Source organism: Pongo abelii, chromosome X (genome assembly GCF_028885655.2).
Source record: "Pongo abelii isolate AG06213 chromosome X, NHGRI_mPonAbe1-v2.0_pri, whole genome shotgun sequence".
Lineage (NCBI taxonomy): Eukaryota > Metazoa > Chordata > Mammalia > Primates > Hominidae > Pongo > Pongo abelii.
The window spans coordinates 24,850,708-24,872,533 of NC_072008.2; the positions used below are offsets into that span (position 1 = coordinate 24,850,708).

Consider the following 21,826-nt stretch of genomic DNA (forward strand, 5'->3'; position numbering starts at 1 on the left):
GTTCTCACCACAAGCTTAGGACCTGTTTTTCAATCCCAATTTCATATTCCCAGAAGAGAGAATCCAATAGGTTTGCCTAGGTTGGTGAGCACCCCAGGTCCCCATTACCTGTGACCACAAGAGTAGGTTCACAGGGCACGGATCTGGCTGCTAAGGGTGGACCTTTCTGTGGGACTAGTGGATACTTTTACAGAGAAGATACTGGGTAGACATCCCCAAAAGGTATGACTGCATTCAATTAATATTTGAGCTCTGTTCTGCTACTGTGCCAGCATGGTGATAATTAATATTATTTAGCCTCTGCCCACCACCATTTTGCTTATTGGAGCTTTCCAGCTTGGATTCTGGATATATAATAGAATCATTTTAGAGTTGGAAAGGACCTCAGAGGTCATCTAAGAAATACTATACATGTAGCATTTTATAGATCTGAATCATTTTCATGCATGGTACCTCAGAACAGTTAGTGTCACACAGGTAGTAGTTGTAGAGCTAGGAGTGGATTGTAAATTTCCTGACTCCACATCCTTTCAGTTTACTTTTTATCTGACTTTCATAGTTGCTGTAAATAAATTAGAATGTATACCAGAATCTCTTTAATAGATTTACTATCATCATCTGTTATATTGGAAAACAATAGGTCCCTATTACTGTTGTAAGAGCGTTCACTTGAAGATATTGATCTCTATAAAATCAGATGCTTTGTAAAGGCTAGGTTATCAAATGGCATTGACTTGATGTACTTTAAACCAAGAGGTTTATTTTTAATTCTGAACCTTTGAAAGGGCAAATGTGCCTGCCTTTTTTCTTTGTAGCTGTTAATAGAATTTACGGAGGCTAGGGAAAAATGGTCTAGATGCTTCCCCTGCTTTTTCCTCCTGTAAATTTTAATATAAGAAGACTGCTGGTTGCTTTTCTGAAATGTTGCTATTCTTCTGATGATTGCATAGCAATTTATAGGTAAAAGAAAGGTACTACGTAAATGTTAAGGGATATATATGTATTAGTTTTGAGAAATGTCATGGCCTATTTAAATGTGCTCCAAACTCTTTTTTTTTTATTGAGACGGAGTTTCGCTCTTTTTGCCCAGGCTGGAGTGCAATGTTGTGATCTTGGCTCACTGCAATCTCTGCCTCCCGGGTTCAAGCAATTCTTCTGCCTCAGCCTCCCGAGTAGCTGGGATTACAGGCATGCGCCACCATGCCTAGCTAATTTTGTATTTTTAGTAGAGATGGGGTTTCTCCATGTTGGTCAGGCTGGTCTTGAACTCCCGACCTCAGGTGATCCACCCGCCTCGGCCTCCCAAAGTGCTGAGATTATAGGTGTGAGCCACCGCTCCTGGCTGCTCCGAACTCTTAAATTTGCTGATTTATTAGCTTTTTATTTTTAGTCTACAGCATTTACAATAACTGCTATGATTCTCCATAGTTTTAAAATTCTATAGCATTTTGTTTGGTAGTAAAATGATTTAAAATAGTAGTTTAGCTGCTAGTTATTTTATTTTTTTAATCCTGGAGGTCTGTCTTAGTGTTTCTACTTTAAAAACAATTTCCCCAAACATGTTGTTCTCCAGTTTTGTTGAAGAGAGATAGCATGTGTAAAAATGTATCCTTTTTTTTTAAAGACAGAGTTTCGCTGTGTAGCCCAGGCTAGAGTGCAGTGGTGAGATCTCTGCTTACTGTAAGCTCCGCCTCCCGGGTTCACGCCATTCTCCTGCCTCAGCCTCCTGAGTAGCTGGGACTACAGGCGCCCGCCACCGCGCCTGGCTAATTTTTTATATTTTTGGTAGAGACGGGGTTTCACCGTGTTAGCCAGGATGGTCTCAATCTCCTGACCTCGTGATTTACCCACCTCGGCCTCCCAAAGTGCTGGGATTACAGGTGTGAGCCACCACGCCCGGCCAAATGTATCCCTTTAAATGAAATCTAAATTTGTGTCTAACTACAGGGGTGGGAGATATTGGGAATGACAGCCTAATTGGGAGAGAAGAGGGCAATCGTGACTTGTTCTACAACCCTCTCAGCTCTTTCTTATACTACTCATGCATTGTTGACCTTGTATAAGATAATAGCTTTTCAAGATATGATCATGGGGGAAAGCTCCTATAAAATATTACTGTAGAAATTTATTTCACAAAAGTTTGATTTGTGTGAAATTTGTTGTGTGTTTATCAGGATGGAGAACAAGAACAGATCCCTGAGTTGCCAGATCCAAGCTTAGAAATGGGCATTTTGCCCAGAGAGATCCGGAAACTGGTAGAACGGAGAAAACAAGTCAAACAGCTAATGAAACAGCAAGACTTAAATCCAGACCTTATTCTTCAGGTATATCTTTTCACTAAGAAACATTTGAGTGACAGTCTCAGCTTTTACAGTTTGATTATTTATGAGTAAACAGGATGCTGGGCAAATGCAGGTACTTATTTTAAGTTTGTGGGTAGGTGACCATTTAAAAATACTAGAGTGCCTCAGAATGGAAGCCACCTTTGTTTACAAAGATTGTATCTGAGCAAGATACTTCTGGCTCCTGGGAGCTTTGGAGTCTGTGTTTACTTGCTGCTTCTAGGAGGTTAGGAATCATGGATCCAGGAGAATGGGTTGAGTATATTAATTCTTTTTTATTCAGGGATATTGAGGGTTTCCCTTTTTATTGGAGATCTAGAAAGACATCTTATGTAATGCTTAAGCATCTGTAAATGTTGTTGTTTGTCTTTTGTTCTGTATGGCCTGCAGTATGACATTCGACAGAAGGCTTTGAAGCTCACAGCGAACAGTATGTATGGTTGCCTGGGATTTTCCTATAGCAGATTTTACGCCAAACCACTGGCTGCCTTGGTGACATACAAAGGAAGGGAGGTAAATGGCATAATAACATTCACATCTCTAGATATGAGAGTATTTTTAACTATACATGTTATAGTGTGGGAGAGTCAAGTTTATTACCTAGTTGTACCGCATCAAATACAGTACCCCTCTCTTTGGATGACAGGTTTGAGACAAATAGGCATTTAAATAAGGATTCATTAATTCGTGTGTGTGTGTATTTATTATTGAACATCTACTACATGCCAGGCATTGTTCTAGGTTCTCAGGATAGAGTGTCAAGCAAGACCTAAAAGATCCCTGTTATGAGGCTTACATTCTACCCAGAATGGGAGGGGTTTGGGGGTGGGGACGACATGGGTTGGGAATGTGGGGTGGTGAGAGGGTGGTTTGGGAAAACAGACTGTAAATAAGTAAATAAACATGTATAAGAAATAACAGAAAATATGATAGAAGTAAATGCTCTGTAGATAATTAAAACAGGATGGTGGGCTAGAGAATGTTTAGATGGCTAGTTTAGATTGGTCAGGGAAGGCTTCTTTGAGGAGGTGACATGAATGAGAATGACGTAAGAGAGTTTTTTTTTTTTTTTTTTTTTTGCTGACGGATTAGCTTGGAGTGTGAGTGAAAGGTAGAAATCAGGAGGATAACTAGTAGAGCCTTTTACTAAGATGGAGGAAACTGGGAAAGAAGGATTAAGAATTCTGTCATGGATGTGTTGCCTTTGGCATGAGTAATAGAATTCCAGACATAATAAGGAGGCCATTGCATGTATAGATCCAGAATTCCAGGAATACGTCAAGACAGGAGTTGTGGATTGAGAGTTACTGGCTTTAATAAGATAGGCCAGATACCAAATAGAATTTAGGTACGTCACTTTATGAACACTGTAAACTTCAGCTGTTTTAATACCATGTGCATGGGTTTTTCTTAATTTGTAAAAGAATAGTTACGCTGAATATTAAATTCCATTTAACTCCCTGTCTGTGGGTTTAAGACTATTTAGCCTTAAAGGAGGTAGGTAGTGGTCATGGGAAAAATGCTTATATTGGGGGGTCTGTACTCTGAATGCTCTAGAGCAGGGGTTGGCAAATGATGGCCATCGGGCCAAATGCAGCCTGCCATCTATTTTTGTAAATAATGTTCTATTGGAACAGAGCTAAGCTCATTTATTTATGTATCATCTGTGGCTGCTTTTGTATTATGAGAGCAGAGCTGAGTAGAAAAGATGGAGGCTCACATGGCCCGCAAAGCCTGATATATTTACTCTCTGGTATTTTTTAGAAAAAAAGTTTGCTGACCTCTGCTTTAGAGTTTAGACCAACTCTGTCCAGTAGAACTTTATGATGATGAAAATGTTCTACATCTGCACTATCCAGTGCTGCAGTCTCTAGCCACAAGTGGCCAGTGAGCACTTGGTATCTGGCTAGTGCCAACTAGCTGAGGAACTGGATTTTTAGATTGCTTTAATTATAATTAAAATGAATTTAAACTTAAATAGACAAATGTAGCTAGTGGCTACTGTGTTAGACAGTGCAGATCTAGCTGGTATATGAAATAAACGTCAGGATGTTCAGAATCACTCTTCTGTTGGCAGCCCTATCAAAGATTTGTCTTAGGGCACAGTGAGGAAGGGCAAAACATGTATTGAACACCAGTGATGTGGTAGAAGCTTTCTTATGCATTATTTCACTGAAATTACACAAGAATCCTTTGAAATAGATAATAACATTTTCATTTTTTAGATGAGGAAGTTAAAACTCAAGGAGATAAAGTATAACAAGTGGCTATTTTGAATGTAAATCCTTTTAGTACAGTAGGGTTGTCTCTTCCATCTCAAGATGTCATTTACGACTCTGGTTCTGCTTTATATTCTACCTCTTATTACAGGAAGATCATGATTTTTGATACCCATCTCAAGACACAGGTCTCTTTTACATGAGAAAGTATAGGTGTTTTAGGGGCTAGTTGAAGTGAGGGAAGGGAAGGATGCTTTCAGTTTCTTAAGCTAAGTTTACTTTAAAATTATTTAAATTTTATTTCTTTACATGTATCCAGTGGCTTCTGATGGAATACCATCTTATTTTTGTATTAGAAAATGCACTCACTATGCCCCAACTGGGTGATAATACATGGGTTGACTATTGAGATTGGATCAAGGTTACTCTTAAGTTTCTCACGAGAGGCAATAGTAGACAATTTACTCCCTTGGAGAGTGCCTCTTGCTGTTGGGAAATCCCTGTTGTTACATTTTCCGCATTGGCTCAGAAATCCACAAGCTTACAAGGGCACTGTTGATAATGATAAGCCCCAAATTTGTCCAATGATCTCTCCCACTCTCCTAATCCATTGTATTTTAAGGGCAATGGTTTTCTTTAGCTGGATTTTTAATAGCGAGTTTAAATACAATTTTAATTTTTCTGTTATATAAAATATAACAATAACAAATCTTTAATAAATGAACTATAAAAAACCCTGTTCTCTCCACTAAAAAACAAAGGATTTCAGACAAATCTAGAACTACTTGTTTGTGATTTAAATGCTTGGTATCTGCTTTCCTCTTTTCTCTTTACCCTTTGCTGTTTCCCTCAAATAAGGATAAATAAAACTCTGGAAAGTAGGCCTTTAAAGTAATATGAGGCTACTGAGAAATAATAATTACGCAGTTTCTCCCAGGAAATCTTATTCTAGAAGAAGATCCAAAGTCACTTACAAATATTATTTCCTAATATAAAAATGATTGTTAAAGTATTGGTGATAATTGTTAGCACTGGTGGATGGAAGTAGTCTATGTGATCATCTTTCTTTGGGTTAGCATCTCTTAATTATTAAAGAGGTAGGAGGAGTGAAGTGAAAATGAGAGCCAGTGTGCTGAGATTTTGGAATACCTTTGTAACTTATTAAACTAGTATTTTTTGTGACAAGATATGAGTGGGCAGAATAATATAGTAACCTGCAGATCTTACAAATTCTTTGCTTTTAAAGTCCTTGTGGGATAAATTAGATTAAGTTTCAAGTGGAAATTAATGAGAAGGAAACCTGGTAGCATGCCATTGCAAAAGATTATAAAATTTTGCATTTGGATGTGGATTAATACACAGCCTAGGGAGGCCTTGAAGCCCCCTTTTCCTTTTTATTTTTAAGTCTATTTTGTGTTTGCTCAGTTTTCTTGGAATCGTGCAGGTTTGGCTCTAGCGACCTAATAATTTCTGTAATCAAATGTATTATGGCTGCTAGAATACTCAGAGTAATTACTAATTGTACTTTTTAAAACAGGTTTATAATAAAAGTGCTAGTAGTTGTGTCAAATGGGCATCAATATTGTCTTTTCACAGGTGTGATCTTTCACGCTTAAACTCTTCCATGATTTTGAATTGCTTTGTGGTAGAGGAATGAGCTAATGGGTAAGGAATTGTATGAGGGATCTCACAGTGTGTGCGTTATTTAAAAGTAATGAAGTCAGTGTTTCAGAGAAGTACTCTGTGAATCTATAGAAATACCATCTGTATTTGTGTTTGTTCTCAATGCGTGTGTAGAGAGGCATAAAAAAGAAATTGGGCAAGCCTATGGCACTGAGTGGACATATATTTTTAAACCATGAAGAACAGGGGTATCAGTTGTCAAATGTCTGATGTGGTAATTGAAGTGATTGTTCACTAGATGGCGATAGACACCCTGAGATCATTAATCAATTAAGGATTTTATTCTGTGAACAATAGTGAAGGCAATTTAATGAGTTAAATCTGTCCACATTTTAGACTTTTATTAGTTTTGGAGCTATTAAAAGCTAAAACTGGCCCAAAGGATTGTAATACTCTAGTGTTTAAAATAATTATGATTTTGTAATCATTAGTTATATTGATAGGAACAGTAATTTATCATAGCAAGTTAATTCTTCTATCAAGTAGCTAAATTCTGATTTCTGGCCATGGAGACACGATACATGACTCCCTCAGTCACAGTATCAGAAGCTAATCTAAAGGGAATTGGAAATGATTTTGATATATAATTTTGCCTTTTTGAATTTGTTTTTTTATTGCGAAATTTTTTGTTTTATTTTATTTATTTTTGAGACGGAGTCTCTGTCGCCCAGGCTGGAGTGCAGTGGTGCCATCTCGGCTCACTGCAAGCTCCGCCTCCCGGGTTCACGCCATTCTCCTCTGCCTCAGCCTCCCGAGTAGCTGGGACTACACTGCAGGCGCCCACCACCATGCCCGGCTAATTTTTTGTATTTTTAGTAGAGACGGGGTTTCACTGTGTTAGCCAGGATGGTCTCCATCTCCTGACCTCGTGATCCGCCCGCCTCGGCCTCCCAAAGTGCTGGGATTACAGGCATGAGCCACTGCGCCGGGCCTATTTTTTATTTTATTTTATTTTATTTTGTTTTAAGAAACAGGGTCTCACTTTCTTGCCCAGGCTGGAGAGCAGTGGTGTGATCATAGTTCACTGCAGCATTGAATTCCTGGACTCAGAAAATCTTCTCGCCTCAGCCTCCCTAGTAGCTAGGACTACAGGCATATGCCACCATCCTTGGCAAATTTATTTTTATTTTTTGTAGAGATGGAGTCTTGGTGTATTGCCCAGGCTGGTCTCCAACTCCTAGCCTTGAGGGATCCTCTCACCTTGGCCTCCCAAAGCTGTAGGATTATAGATAGGAGCCGCTGTGCCTGGCTTTATTGGGGAATTTAAAACTGACTATGTACTTATAAGTATACTCATTGCATAACTTTAGTTTAACGAGAATATTTGTCTTGATGGAATAATTAGTACTTACTGACATTGGTATTATTTTATTTCTCTACTCTCTTATTTCTGTGTCCTTGAGAAAACCACTTTTGGTCTGGATTTTTTATTGCATTTTAAAATGTATGCTCTGATGTTTAGGTATAGAGTCCATGCATTTTCATTTTCCTACCTGATAGGCTGAAATAAGCTTTGCCAGCCTGCTTGCCAGTTGGTCGTAGACTGCCTGGCTTTTAGTTGTGTTGGAGCTGGAATCTGTGTACATTAAAAGTGTATCCAAATCATTAATGCAAACATTACAATCTTGGCAAGCCTTTCTGGGATTTTCTTGGTGATGTGGTAGCACCTATCAGGATCCCTTGGGAATGGCACTAGGACAGAGGGCTCTAGCCTTTGTTGGTGTTGGTGATAGAGAATGAGTGACTATGAAGAATTTTACAATTAAATATTAAGAGAAGTCTTTCATCTTTACCTGTAAATAACCAAAAATTTCACTTTTGCAATCTTTTTTCTTTCTTTCTTTCTTTTTGTCGGGGGGAGGGGGGCAGAGTTTCGCTCTTGTTGCCTAGGCTGGAGTGCAATGGCGCGCGCAATCTCGGCTCACCGCAACCTCCGCCTCCCGGGTTCAAGCGATTCTCCTGCCTCAGCCTCCCAAGTAGCTGGGATTACAGGCATGTGCCACCACACTCGGCTAATTTTGTATTTTTAATAGAGACGGGGTTTCTCCATCTTGGTCAGTCTGGTCTTGAACTCCTGACCTCAGGTGATCCGCCCGCCTCGGCCTCCCAAAGAGCTGGGACTACAGGCATGAGCCACCGCGCACCGCTGTGATCTCTTAATAGCCTAGTTTTTCTTTAAAAAATTAAAAGCAATAAAATATTATAGAGACAACTAAAGACCATTTCCTCCCCATCCTCTCTCATTTTTTTTTCTTTTTCGGAGGTAACTTGCCCAGAGTTGGTTTTGTCATTCTTGCCCATGGGTTGTTCTTTTTTGCTTCTGCAACGTGTATATACATGTGGTGTGTTAAAAGTTTTTACCATGTATGTGTTGTGCTATACATATTCTTTTGCAGTTTGGAAAAGCAGGAGAAAAACTCTACTCTGTATGCCACATTTTAAGTATATTCATCTTGATACATTTTTAGATTTGATTCATTCATGTTAACTATTGTATAATATTTCGATGAATAAATATAGCACAGTGTATTTTTTAATTCTGCCATCATCCATATCTTTAGGTTTCCAAGTTTTCATTTGTCTTAATTATTTGCTGTTACAAGCAGTACTGAAGTAGACAACACCACCTTTGTGAGAGTTTCTCTGGTATATTTCTAGGAGTAGAATTTGTACAACATCCACAGCAGTATATGAGGCTTTATTGATAAGAGCAACCATTTAATTTATCACAGCAAGCTCATTTTTAAAAATCAAGTAGCTAAATTCATATGTCTGGCTGGAGCCACAATACGTAACTCCCTCAGTCACAGTATCAGAGGCTAATCTTAAGAGAATTGGAAAGGATTTTGATATACAATTTTGCTTCTTTGAATTTTTGTTTAGTTCTCTGTTGAGGCATTTAAAGCTTACTATATATATACTTAGACTTGTTGCATAATCCTTAATATTCCACATCCTTGCAGCACTTATTATCTGAGTTTTTATTTTTTCACTAGTCGAGTATGAAAGGGTATCTCATTGTGATTTTAATTTACATTTTAAAATTATGAGTTAAGTTGGGCATCTTTTCATGTGTTTATTAACTCTTTCATTTTCTTGTCTGAATAGAACATAGATGTTCTATTTTGTTGGATTGTATGTCTCTTAGTATTCTTAGGTATTCAAAAGCCAATCCTTGTTTTGTCATTTGTGCTGCAGATATCTCTTTCAGTCTGTGGCTTGTCCTTTTATTTGTAGTCTTTCATTATGCAGAAGTTTCTAATTTTGATGCCAGATATTTAATTTTTTCCTCCTTACACTATGTGGGTTTTTTTCCCATAAGAAATCTTTCCCTCCTCTAGTGACATAGACATTCTCCCTTGTTTTCTTCTAAAAGTTGCAAAGTTTGGCTTTTCTTATTTAGGTCTTTAATCCTTCTAGAAATTATTTTTAGGAATGATACAAGTTAGGAATCTAATTGTACTTGTTTGCTTCCTTGTAGAGTTATTGAAAGTTCCTGTATTGTTCCTGTATTCCAGGGGTTGGCAGACTTTGACCCATGGGCTAACTCAACTCAAAACTGCCTGTTTTTGTAAATTAAGTTTGATTGGGACACAGCCCTACCCATGTGTTTATGGCTGCATTTGTGCTACAACAGTAGAGTTGAGTAGTTGCCAGAGATACTGAGTGAACTCCAAAGCCTAAAATATGTCCTATCTGGCCCTTTACAGAAAAAGCTTGCGAACCCGTGGTCTAAAAGATAGTCATGAAAGAGTAGCTCGTATTTCCAACAGTAGCAGATATAGTCAGTGAAAATAGAGGAAATTACACTAAAGGTGCTAAGAAGGAAGGAAAACAATCTTTTGGACATATAAAAAATACAAAGTTTGGGCCGGGCGTGGTGGCTCACACCTGTAATCCTAGCACTTTGGGAGGCTGAGGTGGGTGGATCACCTGAGGTCAGGAGTTCAAGATCAGCCTGGCCAATATGGTGAAACCCCATCTCTGCTAAAAATACAAAAAATTAGCCGAGCGTGGTGGCAGGTGCCTGTAATCCTAGCTACTCAGGAGGCTGAGGCAGGAGAACTGCTTGAACCTGGGAGGCAGAGGTTGCACTGAGCCGAGACCCTGTCACTGCACACCAGCCTGGGCAAAAGAGCGAGACTCCTTCTCAAAAAAAAAAAAAAAAAAATTGAGATTTTACTGATTCTTAGATTGTCATATGAGAACTTCCCTCAACCCAAGTAGAGTAAAGGGGAGGTCTGTGAATCCTCTGAAGTTGTATGTAATATTTTATGTGTCTGTGCATATGTGTACTTTTTTGGAGGAGAGGCTGCATAGCATTTAAGAGACTCAAAGGGGGGTACCATGATGTGAAAAATGATAAAGAACACTGGTTCTTACATTTCATTTCTGGCCTCTTATGTAGCTTGAGGGGAAACTTTAGCCTTAAAAATGTAAACTTTTGTCACCTAAAACATGGCAGTGCGAAGAATTTTCTTGCCAAACCAGACCCATTTAAACTGTGTGGGTGGTAGGAGGGATGAGTTCTAATTCTGTCTCCAGAATTTTTATAGCCACCATTAAGACTACTTTTAACTTCAGCTGACCTACTAACATTTTTATTTTTTTTAATATGAGAATTTCTTTTAAGGCTAATATGAAGGTTTAATGTATTTTAGCAGACATATTTTATGTTAAAAAAGCAATATCCTTTGTTAGTGATCATGAATTACCTATCACTTTCAAAGTTGCTTACATTATAAAATTTGAAGCCAGATAATTTTAAAATTTCATTTCTATTGTCATATTTCAGGGATGTTTGGATTCTAAATTCCCGGCAGTTCTTCAGAACTGAAAACACATACTATTCAGCTTTATTAATTCACATTCTACTCATTTAGAATTTGTGGTAATTCAGATGGAATGAGTTGAAATTGTTCTTAGTACAAATTAATAGTTGTTTCAGAGCCTAGGTTCTTTTCATATACCATTAAATACAGGTTGAGTGTCCCTAATCTGAAAATCTGGAACGCTCCAAAATCTGAAACTTTTTTTTTTTTTTTTTTTTTTTGAGACGGAGGCTTGCTCTGTTGCCCAGGCTGGAGTGCAGTGGTGCAATCTCGGCTCACTGCAAGCTCCGCCTCCTGGGTTCATGCCATTCTCCTGCCTCAGCCTCCCGAGTAGCTGGGACTACAGGCGCCCGCCACCACGCCCGGCTAATGTTTTGTATTGTTAGTAGAGACGGGGTTTCACTGTGTTAGCCGGGATGGTCTCGAGCTCCTGACCTTGTGATCTGCCTGCCTCGGCCTCCCAAAGTGCTGGGATTATAGGCATGAGCCACCGCGCCCAGCCCAAACTCTGGAACTTTAAGTGCTGCCATGATACTCAAAGGAAATGCACATGGAGCATTTTGTATTTCAGATTTTTGAATTAGGGATGCTCAACCAGTATAATGTAAATATTCAAAAATTCCAAATTCAAACACTGTGGTTCCAAGCATTTCAGATGCTCAGCCTGTACTGTAGAAACAACTATCTACATTTAAGTAAGTGGCATTTTATCTGCAGATCATTTATATTGATGAACTTGTACTAAGGAACCATCTGTTTGCTTGTCCATTTGTCTACATTCTTTCAAAAACTGATGAAAGTAATGTTGGTACTTTCAAATAAAGGTGAAAAAAGGAAGCTGTAATTTGGATACACCCCATGGAAGGCCAGTCCAGATTATAACTTAGACTTTCAGTGATTTGAGAGAAATGCGATGATAAAAATTCAAGTATATAGAATAATTCATGCTTATTATATATGCTTGCATTATAATAAACAATATGTACTTATATGAAAAATATATGGTAAGCATGTAATATATATGTTATATATAATCTATTATAACAGTATTGCATTTATAGAGATTAAATAAGTGGGTTACACTTAGGCTTGATTTTAATTACTCTATATGCATGAAAATACTGAGTATTTCTTTCAAAATGGCTAAGATGTTAGACTTGAGACAAATTCAGAATAACCTTATTCTTCTTTCTTAATAGTTGGAAACTAGCATCTCCAAGATGCATGGATATTGGCCTCTGTGTGCCTGTTGGGTTTTTGGACATTGAAAGGTACAGGCTTAGGAGGACACAAGCCAGTTGATGTAAGAGACAGCTGGGAAGAGAAAGACTGCCTGGGGTCTGTGAGTGTAAGAGAAGAAAGCTCCATCAAGGAGACCATTTAGGCATCTTCTTGTTTATCCCCTTTGCATTTGCTGAAGTTTTTTGTTTTTTGTTTTTTTGTTTTTGAGACGGAGTCTCGCACTGTCTCGCTGGAGTGCAGTGGCGTGATCTTGGCTCACTGTAAGCTCCGCCTCCTGGGTTCACACCATTCTTCTGCCTCAGCCTCCCAACTAGCTGGGACTACAGGCACCTGCCACCACGCCCAGCTAATTTTTTTGTATTTTTAGTAGAGACAAAGTTTCACTGTGTTAGCCAGGATGGTCTCGATCTACTTGGCCTCCCAAAGTGCTGGGATTACAGGCGTGAGCCACTGTGCCTGGCCTGCATTTGCTGAAGTTTTTGAGTGGTCACCACATCTTAGTTTTACCTGTGCTTTAAGGAATCCAGGTGTGGGCACCCGCACCCCTCTCCTACACATACATTATACTACTAAGTGTCAAAGGTAATAAGATATGGTCCTGGGGTTGTAAGTTGGCCTCTCCAGTCTTGCTGAATCTTCAGTCAATACTAATCTTTAAAATTCCAGGGCTTCTTTCATCAAGGAAGATGGAATTTCCTTATTCTCAGTCCAAATTTGTGCCTTTTTCCACCCATATATTGGATTTCTTATTACTAGATTTTTCAAATGGGTCTGCATAAACTAGTATCAATACTTAAAAATTTTGTATTAACACAAAACAAAAGTCTGCAGCCTCAAATTATTTCTGTATTCTCCACCTCTACTTCAGTTTGTCAGGAAGTGCATTTCAGATGTTTTTTTGTTCTACCTAGCCCCTAAGCCCTGTGCTCTACATAGTGGATATTTGTTTGCCTTACCTCTGGGATCACACTCACTTAGTAGTTTCTGTAGTTATAGATGGGTAGATAGGGAAGTGGTATATTTTTTAAAGAAGGTCTTGATATTTAAGCCTATTTTGAATTTATAAGAATGGCCAGGATACTCAAACAAGAAAAAGGATAATTCGTACATTTGTAGTGGGAACCTAGGAACTTTGAAAAGATAGGGACAGAGTATTTTTGCCTTGTAATTTTGCCTTTTTAATTACTGAAACCATTGGGAATGTGGCTAAGGATGAGAAGATAAATGCTGTTAAGACTGACCTTGTGTCAGCACCACTGATCTCTGCTGAGATAGATTAAGTTTCATTACTTTGACTAGAATCACATAAATTGAGTCCTGGAAAGCTTTTTCTTCCCCATCCCTGACTAGAATGAGTGACTTTGTTAACCCAAATTCATTCCATTTTTCTACATATGTGAAAATTTTAAATAAACCTATTTTGGTATCTATTTCTTTTTCACAAGCCACGTGTTATTTGACAGGTGTTCTCAAGCTCCTTGCTTTGGCAATGAACCAAGATGACAGAGCAGTAATGATTTAGAAAGTGCCATTCCCTCCTTGTTAAGTGATAAAGAGAAAAGTGTGAAGTTATTAACCACTATTCACCAGTGGCATAGAAATCGGTATAAGGTTTAATTGTCTGGTTCTACAGTTGGTCTAGGTAGGCAATTTCCTGGATAGTGCTTCTCTTAAGGAAAGGGAAGAATAATCGTATAACTTCACTTTTTTCTCCCATATAATTTTTTTTTCATCTTTTCACAAATTGCAGATAGATGGATTGGAGAGAAAGGATCACTAGAAAACCAAAATATTGACCTCATAGGCTTTCCCTTTCCTTATCTGCCCAGGTATAGATTTATGGGTGACATGGCAGCACTCAGCAACATTGCAAATTTCCCACCCCCCAAATGAATCACATGCTCAAGTGTTTGAATCTGATGGTGTACATGATGTTACCACACTGTCTCCTTATGTTAGCCATGCTGAGTCTATTTATTGCTAATTGGAAAAACCTACTTTTGGTAGCCTCGGCTGCCTGGTGGCTTTAGAGTACCGGTCACAACAGTATGGTCAGACCCATTAAAGACACATCCCTGTCAAATTTAAAAAACAAAACAAGCTCATTGGGCTTGTTATGGCTCAGGACCAGCTGACTGAGGGAAGACTAATAGAATTAGTACCTTCTGTTTGTGTGTCATCATTTCAGTGGGCAGCATGAGCCTGTGTCAATTTGCCAGATCATAAATACTGTGTTAAATTACAATGAACTGAGTTTGGTAAGTTGTGGGAGTTTTGGAAGGCGGGGAGAAGAATAGTTTTATGTATGTGTGAAGAAGCCGTTTGATTTTCAGCCAGGGATTCCTGAGCCCTGTGGTCATGGTTTTAGAGATCTTATACCTACTTTGAAATTTAGTACCAGCGTCAGGTTGTGCAGCTGTCCTTGTTTCCTTTTTATTATTAATTTTTTGGTTGAATTGGCTTGTATCCCTTTTAAACTTGAATGTATGAGTCTCAACATTACAATTTTTTCTTTGAAAATTCTGTTTTAAAAAGCAATATGAAATAGAATGTAGCTGAAAAGTGAATTTTTACTCGCATTTTTAAAAGAGCAACAAAGCATGAGTGATTTCCAGAAATGGTTTCTGTGTCATCTTTGGAATTCTTCTAATTACTAATTCTATATAGGCTTGGGTTTGGTTTTGTATTACCTGTTTTTATTAGCTTTGTTGTTTTACATTTGACAAAAGATTTGCTGTTTTGAGGCTAGTGATGAGATTTATTTATTTATTTATTTATTTTGCCTTAGGACTAAGAGTTGAGCGGGGATGGAGCGGAACAAAGATATTAGGTTTCTTTTATGATTTGGAGTGTCAGACATTTGGCTATATTTGTTTCATGGGTTTTTCATCACTGCTGACTTAACCACAGACTACATTTTCAGCCCTGTGCAGGAGGGTGGTGTGCCTTCCGCAGGCAGGGAGGAGGAGGGTTGGGGTGGGGTGGCTTGGAGAAAGGAATCAGCTCATGGGCTATTAATAATGTAAATTGTTCTTGAGGCCACATGTAACATTTCTGAGCCCTGACCAACAGGGTAGGGTGCGTGTTCTATTTACGTTGGACTGCATGGCACGATGTGATGGATAGCTGATAATATAATCACAGGAAAAATCCGGATATTTCTTCTTTAATGATGTCCTGATAGGGCAGAAAAAAATAATTTGTCTTCAGAAGATTGGCTTTGAGTAGCTGAATATATTTAATTCAATTACTGGTTCTTGCCTCATAGCCAGGAATTCTTCAAGTGATATTTGCTGAGTGTGTACATGGAGGGAAATGGAGACAAATGACATTGCTTGTGATCCACTGCCTTGAGAGGAAAGCCTTCGGTAATGATTCCAGTAAAACTAGAGCTAGAGCTTGGGAAGCTAAACTTGTGATTACTTACTAGTAAACAAGAGAAAGGATCTGTTGTAGGTGCAGAAATCTTACCGAAATGCCTGAATATGCACTGGAGAAAGCCCTGGACTGCACACCAAGGGTGTTCACCCACTTGTTTACTTTTTGTGGCTTTGAGCAAGTCATCCATTCTGCCTCTGGTTTTCCACTTGTCAGAGGGGTGCTAGATGATGATAATTACTGCTCAGTGGGCTTCAGTTACAAAGCACCGTAACATAGAGTAGCTACTGTTTCTCAGAACAACCCAGGGGAAGCATTCGTGCAAGGCTCCGAGTATCTAGCAAGTGTCAGGCATGCCACGTGGTGCTGCTGTTAGGGAGACAGTGGTAAACTTAAGCATTCAAGGACCTTGTCTTCATGGAGTGTTCAGTCCAGTAGGTGAGAGCTGTTAATCAAATGGTCAATGAATAATTATGTCATTCTGAAAGAAAATAAGTGCTAAGAAAAGGCACATGAATTTCTGAGTCTTGATAGCAAAGGCCCTTGACCTGGACTGAAAAGTCAAAATTTTCCTGATCCTTTGGTACTTGAGCTGAGATCTAGAAAGTGTGGACTGGAGTTGACTAGGTAAAGAGTTGGAAGAATAAGCATTCTAGAGTGAGGGCTAGCATGTGCAGAGGTCCTGTGGTGGTTGGAAGCATTATGTGGCCAGGGCACTGAGAAGGCTGAGGTAGCTGAAGTATAGAAAGGAAGGGGAGAGTGATAGGAGGCGAGGCTGGAGAGGTAATCAAGGTCACACCATATAGGCTTTGCAGGCCATCTGACCAAGGGGCAGATGTTAATAGTTTTTTGGTGTTTTTTTTTTTTTTGAGGCAGAGTCTCGCTCTGTCGCCCAGGCTGGAGTACAGTGGCGTGATCTTGGCTCACTGCTATCTCTGCCTCCCGGGTTCAAGTGACTTACCTGCCTCAGCCTCCCTAGTAGCTGGGACTACAGGCGTGTGCCACCACTCCTGGCTAATTTTTGTATTTTTAGTAGAGCTAGGGTTTTACCATGTTGGCCAGGCTGGTCTAGAACTCCTAACCTCAAATGATCCACCCACCTCGGCCTCCCAAAGTGCTGGGATTACAGGCATGAGCCACCACGCCTGGCCAGATGTTAATAGGTTTTATATGTTGTGGGAGATTGGTTCACATTTCCATTTTGAGAAGATCACTTTGCCTGTGTGAGTTGGAGAGGCCAGAGTGGATGAGGGGAAACTGATTAGCAGGCTATTATTAGAATAGTATTCCAGGCAAGTGATGGTGGTAGCCTGACTAGTGTGATGGCGGTCAGTGGAGGGAGGAGGACCCAGATATGAGAGAGATTTAAGAGAAAAAATATCAGTAAAACTGGGTGGTATATTGGATGTGGGGCTTAGGATGGGGAAGGTATCAAGGTCAACTCTTGGCTGACTTGTGTAGGAAGATGGAGTACCTTTCACTGAGATGAAGAGCACTAGAAGATGACCAGGTTTGGGGCAGGAGGAGGGAAAGATGAACAGTTTGATCATAGACATGTTAATTTTGAGGTTGCAGAATATAAACTGGGGAGTCATTGGTTTATAGTCATTGTTAAATGAAGCCATGGACATGGATGAGATAACTTTGGGAGAGAGGAGAGAGTGGAAAGAGAAGTGGGTGTAGGACTCAGTCTTAAGGAACCCCAGCATTTAATGACTTGGTAGAGGAGGACGGGCTTTAAAAAGTAGACTGTGAAAGAGCAGCCAGAGAATGAGAAGAGGTGGGAACACATGGTGTTGTGAAACCAGTGAAGAGCGTTTCAGGGAAGTAGTAGGCAACTGTCAGGAAGAGATACTGATGATAGTTTTGAAAAATTTCCATTGAATTTTGGGATATGGAGGTGATCTTTTACTTTAGTTGGTGCTGTTTGAGTGCAGTAATGGTGGTCAGGCTGATTTGCTATAGGAAGATAATGTAATTATCCATAGTTTATAGATGAAGGATCTGAGGCACAAGGAAGTAACTTGTAAAACAGCTCACCTAAGTGTCAGAACTGGAATCCAGGCCTAGGCCTGGGTGCCTGAGACTCCCTGTTCTGTATACCTGCTACCTACAGCTTACTGCTTTACTAGGTAAGTGTGTGGACCGAGGAGGCAAACACAGCTGTGTCCCTGTTTTGCTTCTCCCTGAGTTGGGATCTATTAACTAGTTACTTAACCTCATTGACCCTCAGCTTCCTCATTTTTAATAATGGTACATGCCCAGTGAGGTTGTTGGGAAAATTAAATGAGATAATGTGTGTCAATGCCTTGAAATGCGTTTGATACATAATAAGTACTCAGTTAATGCTAGCTAAAAAATAAACAACCTTCTACCGTTCTGTCTGCCCTCTCCTCAGAGCCTCTTACCTCCAATTACATTTTTCTCTTGTTTAATGCTTAGCAGTCTTCTCTAAGAAGGCCAGTTTGTATGCTATTTGCCCAGTTATTTTTCAAGTTTGTGTTTTTACTTTGCCATTTCTTCTGCTTTTAGTGCCTTTGTCCACCTACACCACTAATTTCTGTGTAGTGTAATTTCTGTCAGTCTTCCTCAAAACTCACTTTTTATGACTGATTTAAAACTGATTTTCCTCACTCTGCAACTTAATGAACTCAGCTTATGTTTACATTTGTTTCTTCTTAGGAGCTTGATATTCGTGAGTTTGCGAAGTTTGTTCACTCAGTTTTATTAAATAGATTCAGGGGCCAGGCATGTTTTTTCATGTCCTTCAGCAACATGTAGTAGAATGCTTTAAAGTAGTGGGTACAAAATGGCAAACAGTATTTTTATACTATTTAAGAAATAGCTCTTTCCTGTCACTTTCTTCTCATTACAGTCGTAAGGTGCAGTTATTACTAAGTCTTGCCAGTGTTACTTCCAAAATATTCAGATTAATCCATTTCTCTCCATTGACACTGCCACCGCTCTGATTAGTTTAGACCACCATCATCTCTGGCCAGGATCACTGCATCAGCCTCCCTATTTTTAAGGTGTAATTGCATCATATCATTCTGCTTTGATTCCTCATTGACTTCTATTTCAGTTTACCTTGGACTCCAAGGTCCTACGTGGATCACTTTACCTCTCCTTTTACCTCATTTTTGTGCCTCCTACCTGCTGCTCCCTCACCTGCAGCTCCCTCACCTGCACCCCTGCTTTAGTCCAGCCACATGGGCTACCCTGTTCTTTCAGTTCTTCACACACATGAGTTCTGTCCCTCCATAGGGACCTTGTGCATCTGGTTTCCTCTGCCTGGAATGCTCCTTCCCAGGCTTGGTGCAGGGTTGTATTTTTCTCTCTTCAGGTCTCAGCTTATATGTCACCTTCTTGTGTGTGTGTGGTGGTGTTTTTTTTTGTTTTTTTGTTTTTTTTGTGATAGAGTCTTGCTCTATTGCCCAGGCTGGAGTGCAGTGGTGCTCTTGGCTCACTGCAACCTCCACCTCCTGGGTTCAAGCAATTCTTGTGCCTCAGCCTCCTGAGTAGCTGGGATTACAGGCGTGTACCACCACACCCAGCTAATTTTTGTATTTTTTGTAGAGACAGGGTTTTGCCATGGTTGGCCATGCTGGTCTTGAACTCCTGACCTCAGGTGATCCACCTGCCTTGGCCTCCCAAAGTGCTGGAATTACAGGCGTGAGCCACTGCGCCTGGCCTTATGCCACCTTCTTGATGAGACCTTTCCTGACTACTCTTTCCAAATAGATCCATCCAGCACACCACCATCTCTCATTTTTAAATAAAAAATTTTTTCTCACTTATTTTATAGGGTGAAATATACCCATGTGCCAATTTTCCAGAATTAATACATGTTAAGATTTTGTCATAATTATTTCAGATTTTCTTTTAAGTGAAAGAGAGCATTACAGATAGTTGAGGTTGGTAATGTGTGCCCTTCCCCAGTTTCCTTTCCTCTCTAGGGGCAACTGTTATGAAGCTGATATGTATCTCTCCTTTTTCCATGTTTTTGTTACCTATGAATGTGCTCACTTAATTTATGTGGATGGTATCTTATCATTTTTCAGTTTGCAACTTTTTTCACTCAACATTATATTTTTGAGTGATATCCATGTTGATATATACATATCTGATCATTTATTTGAACTGCTATATAGTATTCCATCATATAAATATTCTACAATGTATTTGTCCCTTTCTCAAGTGATGGTCATTTAGATTGTCGTCAGTGTTTTACTGTTATCAAAAGTAAGCATTCCTCTACTTGTCTATTTGTACACAGGTGCAAGTTTCTCTGTCATGATCTTTTCTAGCTCAGCACCCTGTTTCATTCCCATTTTGGTACTCATCATTTTGTAATCACTGACTTATGTGTTTGCTTGTTTATATACATCTTCCTTATTCAGCTATGGGCTCCATTGGGGTAGGCAGTGTGTTTAACTCACTCCTGCAAACACAGCCCCTATCATAGACCTTGGCACATAGTAGGTGCTTCATTGGTATTTGTTGAATTAATTCAGCTACCTGCTTTCCATCTGTTTTGTTTAGTTCATTCCTTTGGTTTTTGAGCTTTGGTTTTCAGATTTCTGAAGAAAGGTGAAGACTGATGAGGTGAGTTGCCAAATTCTATGGATAGTGATTGCAGGTGATTAGGTAAACCTGGCATGGAAAGGAGCTGAGGAAAAAAAGCTATAAATAATTTGTTTTGGTTTAAACAAACCAAAATCTCAAAATTTGGAGGTGATGGTTGGCAAGGAACTACGTGTACTAGTTTTGGTTATTGAAGGAGCTGGGTTTATCAGCTGTGGGCTCCTTCCACATCTGTATCATTGCCTTATTATTATAGGATTTTGGAGGGAGGTGGGAGGATTTTGTGTTTATTTTCTAAAATTATTCTATGTGAAAATTAGAAAATTAGAAAATTGTGGTAGGTATAGGAGATATAGATCATAGATTAAAAAGCATGAGAAGAAATTGGGCTGTTGATCGTAAAGCAGGATTGTTTAAATCAATTAGTTTTTAAAAATTCTCCTTTTTATTAGAGTTCACTGAATCAGTGCTTGTGTTCTGTGTTTTCTGTTTGTTTTTGAAGCTGTTCAGTGTTTTCCTTACCATCATAGACTTCAGATTTAACTACTTGATGTTCACCTATTGAATTCACATGTAGAGAGGAAAGACGAATTCATGGGAACAAACGGATTTCTTAAAATGGAGATTGCTGCTGTAATCACACTTTGGACCTCTATTCTAGTACAGGACATCTCATTTTATCCGCTAGTAGCCTGTGTAAGCCATTTGCTGATAAAGTGAATCACTGTAATTATATTTGAAGTTAGCTATTGGAGGAAAAAATGTAGCTATAGTTAAATACTATGGTAATGCCTCCTAATTTATTCTTTTTCGTTTTGGAATATACTGTTTCTCCCCTTCTCCACTCAATTTAGTGTGGCACATTTGACTGCCCCCTGCCCCTCTTAGGTTGGGTATCAGTTATGAACTTCCAAAGAGAATTAGGATCTGGTCTCACTGTCTCCTTTGCATGTAAATAGTAAATAATTAGACATGCAGTGAAATTGGAGACAATAATAGCTGAGATATATTAAGCATTTGATCCTGTTAGACACTGTTCTAAGCACTTTATATGAATAGTAAACATATAAGCACAGTCCAAAATTTTTTTGTTCTAACTGTATAAAATGTAGGAGTCATGTTATTTTGAGGTTTATTAGAAATTGTAATCTTCAATTTCTAGTTAGTGGAGGTGGGCGTGGAAGAGAAAATGTTTGCATTTATTACATGTGTAGAAATGTACTGAACTGAGAAAATCTAAATGGTTACAGGCTAGTCATTTCTTAGTATCCTGCCTATTACTCATCCACTCCCTTGGTAAAAGCTTTACCCTGTTCCTGTAAGTGGGAGCTGGGTGGAGGATGGGAAGCAATCCTCACTTGAGTTAGATCTGACTTTGCTTGATTGTGTGGCAAGTTAGTATGGGGTTTTATGCCATTATTTTATTTCCCTTTTATAGTTGAGAGAACTGAAGTACAGAAAGTATAAGTAACTTGCTCAAGATCACAGAGCTAGTGAATAAATGGAACCATAATTCAAATCTAGGCAGTCCAAGCATTCTTAACTG

General features: G+C 39.1%; 1 protein-coding gene across 10 annotated transcripts in view; it reads left to right on the forward strand.

Annotated features, from left to right (window-relative positions):
- The window catches only part of POLA1 (DNA polymerase alpha 1, catalytic subunit), a 304,169-nt gene that overhangs the window by 50,953 nt on the left and 231,390 nt on the right, over positions 1–21,826 (forward strand). For all 10 annotated transcript variants that reach the window (XR_008518040.1, XM_009234677.4, XM_024240735.3 and 7 more), the window contains 2 exons: positions 2,175–2,324; positions 2,733–2,855. Coding sequence is in view for 9 of the 10 variants with exons in the window: in XM_009234677.4 (XP_009232952.1) it covers positions 2,175–2,324; positions 2,733–2,855 (273 nt within the window). In the remaining variant the exon portion in view is untranslated. The remainder of the gene's footprint in view (positions 1–2,174; positions 2,325–2,732; positions 2,856–21,826) is intronic.